Raw genomic sequence first — 1,617 nt, forward strand, 5'->3', positions numbered from 1 at the left:
GAAACATTTAATTCCTAACAAATATACTTAGTGAAACCACTATGGGGATAGTTTGAATTATGAATGATAAAATACTCTACCAGATTTCCTTATTCTGGAGTATACTTTTTTGCAATCATGACTCCACATTTTTATTTAGCATTGAAGACCAAAAGCAAGTGGTTATGCACGGGAGGAAGGACATACTTCGGCAGATAGTACCATACAGAGAAATTTGTTGGTCCCTCTGTCTTCAATAATCTTTGTGTGTCTCACTCTAGTTTGCATCCCTGGTCCCTGCCTAGGTTGAATTCCCCAGACTCCAGACTCAGGAAAATGTTCAACAGCAGCCAATTCACCCCAAAATATTTTCTACTGACTGGTCTCCCTGGTCTAGAGGACTTGTACTCTTGGTTTATCTTCCCATTCTGCTTCACAGATCTTGTGGCCCTTGTGGGCAATAGTCTGATCCTCACAGTGATCAAGAAAAACACCTCTCTGCACCAGCCGATGTACCTATTCCTAGCTATGCTAGCCTTTGCAGAGCTTGGTGTCTCTGCTTCTACACTGCCCACTGTGCTGGGCATCTTCCTTTTCGGTGCCAATGAGATCTGCTTTGAAGCTTGCCTTTTGCAAATGTTCTCCATACATTCATTTTCCATCCTTGAGTCAGGAGTTCTGCTGGCCATGTCTGTGGACAGCTTTGTGGCCATCTACAATCCACTGCGGTATACCACCATCCTGACCCTTTCTCGTATTGCTGGCACTGGTGCTGTACTTGGACTGAAGAGTATGATGCTCATGTTTCCACTGCCCTTTCTCCTGAAGCGTCTTCCCTTCTGTGGCCACAACATCCTCTCCCACTCCTATTGTCTTCACTCAGATCTAATCCAGCTGCCCTGTGGGGACACTCATCCCAACAGCATTCTGGGGCTCTGCATTGTTACTTCCACTTTTGGGCTGGACTCGCTGCTCATCATCATCTCGTACGTGCTGATCCTCTACACAGTGCTGGGCATTACCTCTGGGGAGGGACGGTGGAAGGCCCTCAGTACATGTGTATCACATATCTGTGCAGTGCTTGTGTACTATGTGCCCATGATTAGTGTCGCTCTGTTGCACCGCTTCAGGAAGCATGCTGCACCTGCTCTCCGACTACTCCTGGCCAATGTCTATCTTCTGGTGCCTCCTGTACTCAATCCCATCATTACAGCATTAAGACCAAGCAGATTCGCCAGGGGCTAATCCAACTCTTTCCTCAAAGAAAATATGAAGGAGATTAGGGCCAATGAAGTGGTTACCCTCAAGCCAGGTGGTTATATCACCAAAGGTGGTCTGGGAGGGAGGGAGTGCTCATCACTTGGTCAAAATTAGAAGGCTTAATGATGCTGCATGTTACAGAATGTGTAGAGAACAAACATTTTTGTACACTATATGCTGTAATCTGTATTAGTATAGTATAGTGTTTTTTCTGCTATTTTGTTGTTTGTGTCAACTTAAAATGAACATACTCTTTAACCCAGAAATTCCACTTCTTAGCACTTCTGTAGATTTATACTCTTATGCTTGTTCATGGTCACTTGAATAAGAAGTGAATAAGAGACTTTAATTTGAGTAAGAATTTTCATTTCAGCAATG

At 44.2% G+C, this 1,617-nt stretch overlaps 1 protein-coding gene across 1 annotated transcript; it reads left to right on the top strand.

Moving 5' to 3' along the window:
• The first annotated feature begins 315 nt into the window (after window positions 1-315).
• LOC106830382 (olfactory receptor 51I1-like) lies at window positions 316-1,224 on the top strand. Its single transcript, XM_014839961.2, has one exon. The coding sequence runs from the start codon at window positions 316-318 to the stop codon at window positions 1,222-1,224; it is 909 nt and encodes a 302-aa protein (XP_014695447.2).
• The last annotated feature ends 393 nt before the right edge of the window (window positions 1,225-1,617 follow it).

This window comes from Equus asinus, chromosome 20 (genome assembly GCF_041296235.1).
Source record: "Equus asinus isolate D_3611 breed Donkey chromosome 20, EquAss-T2T_v2, whole genome shotgun sequence".
Taxonomy (NCBI): Eukaryota; Metazoa; Chordata; class Mammalia; order Perissodactyla; family Equidae; genus Equus; species Equus asinus.

Bases quoted from the DNA above. Each gene is read 5' to 3' on its own strand.
- LOC106830382 (XM_014839961.2), top strand. From the start codon at position 316: ATGTTCAACAGCAGCCAATTCACCCCAAAATATTTTCTACTGACTGGT.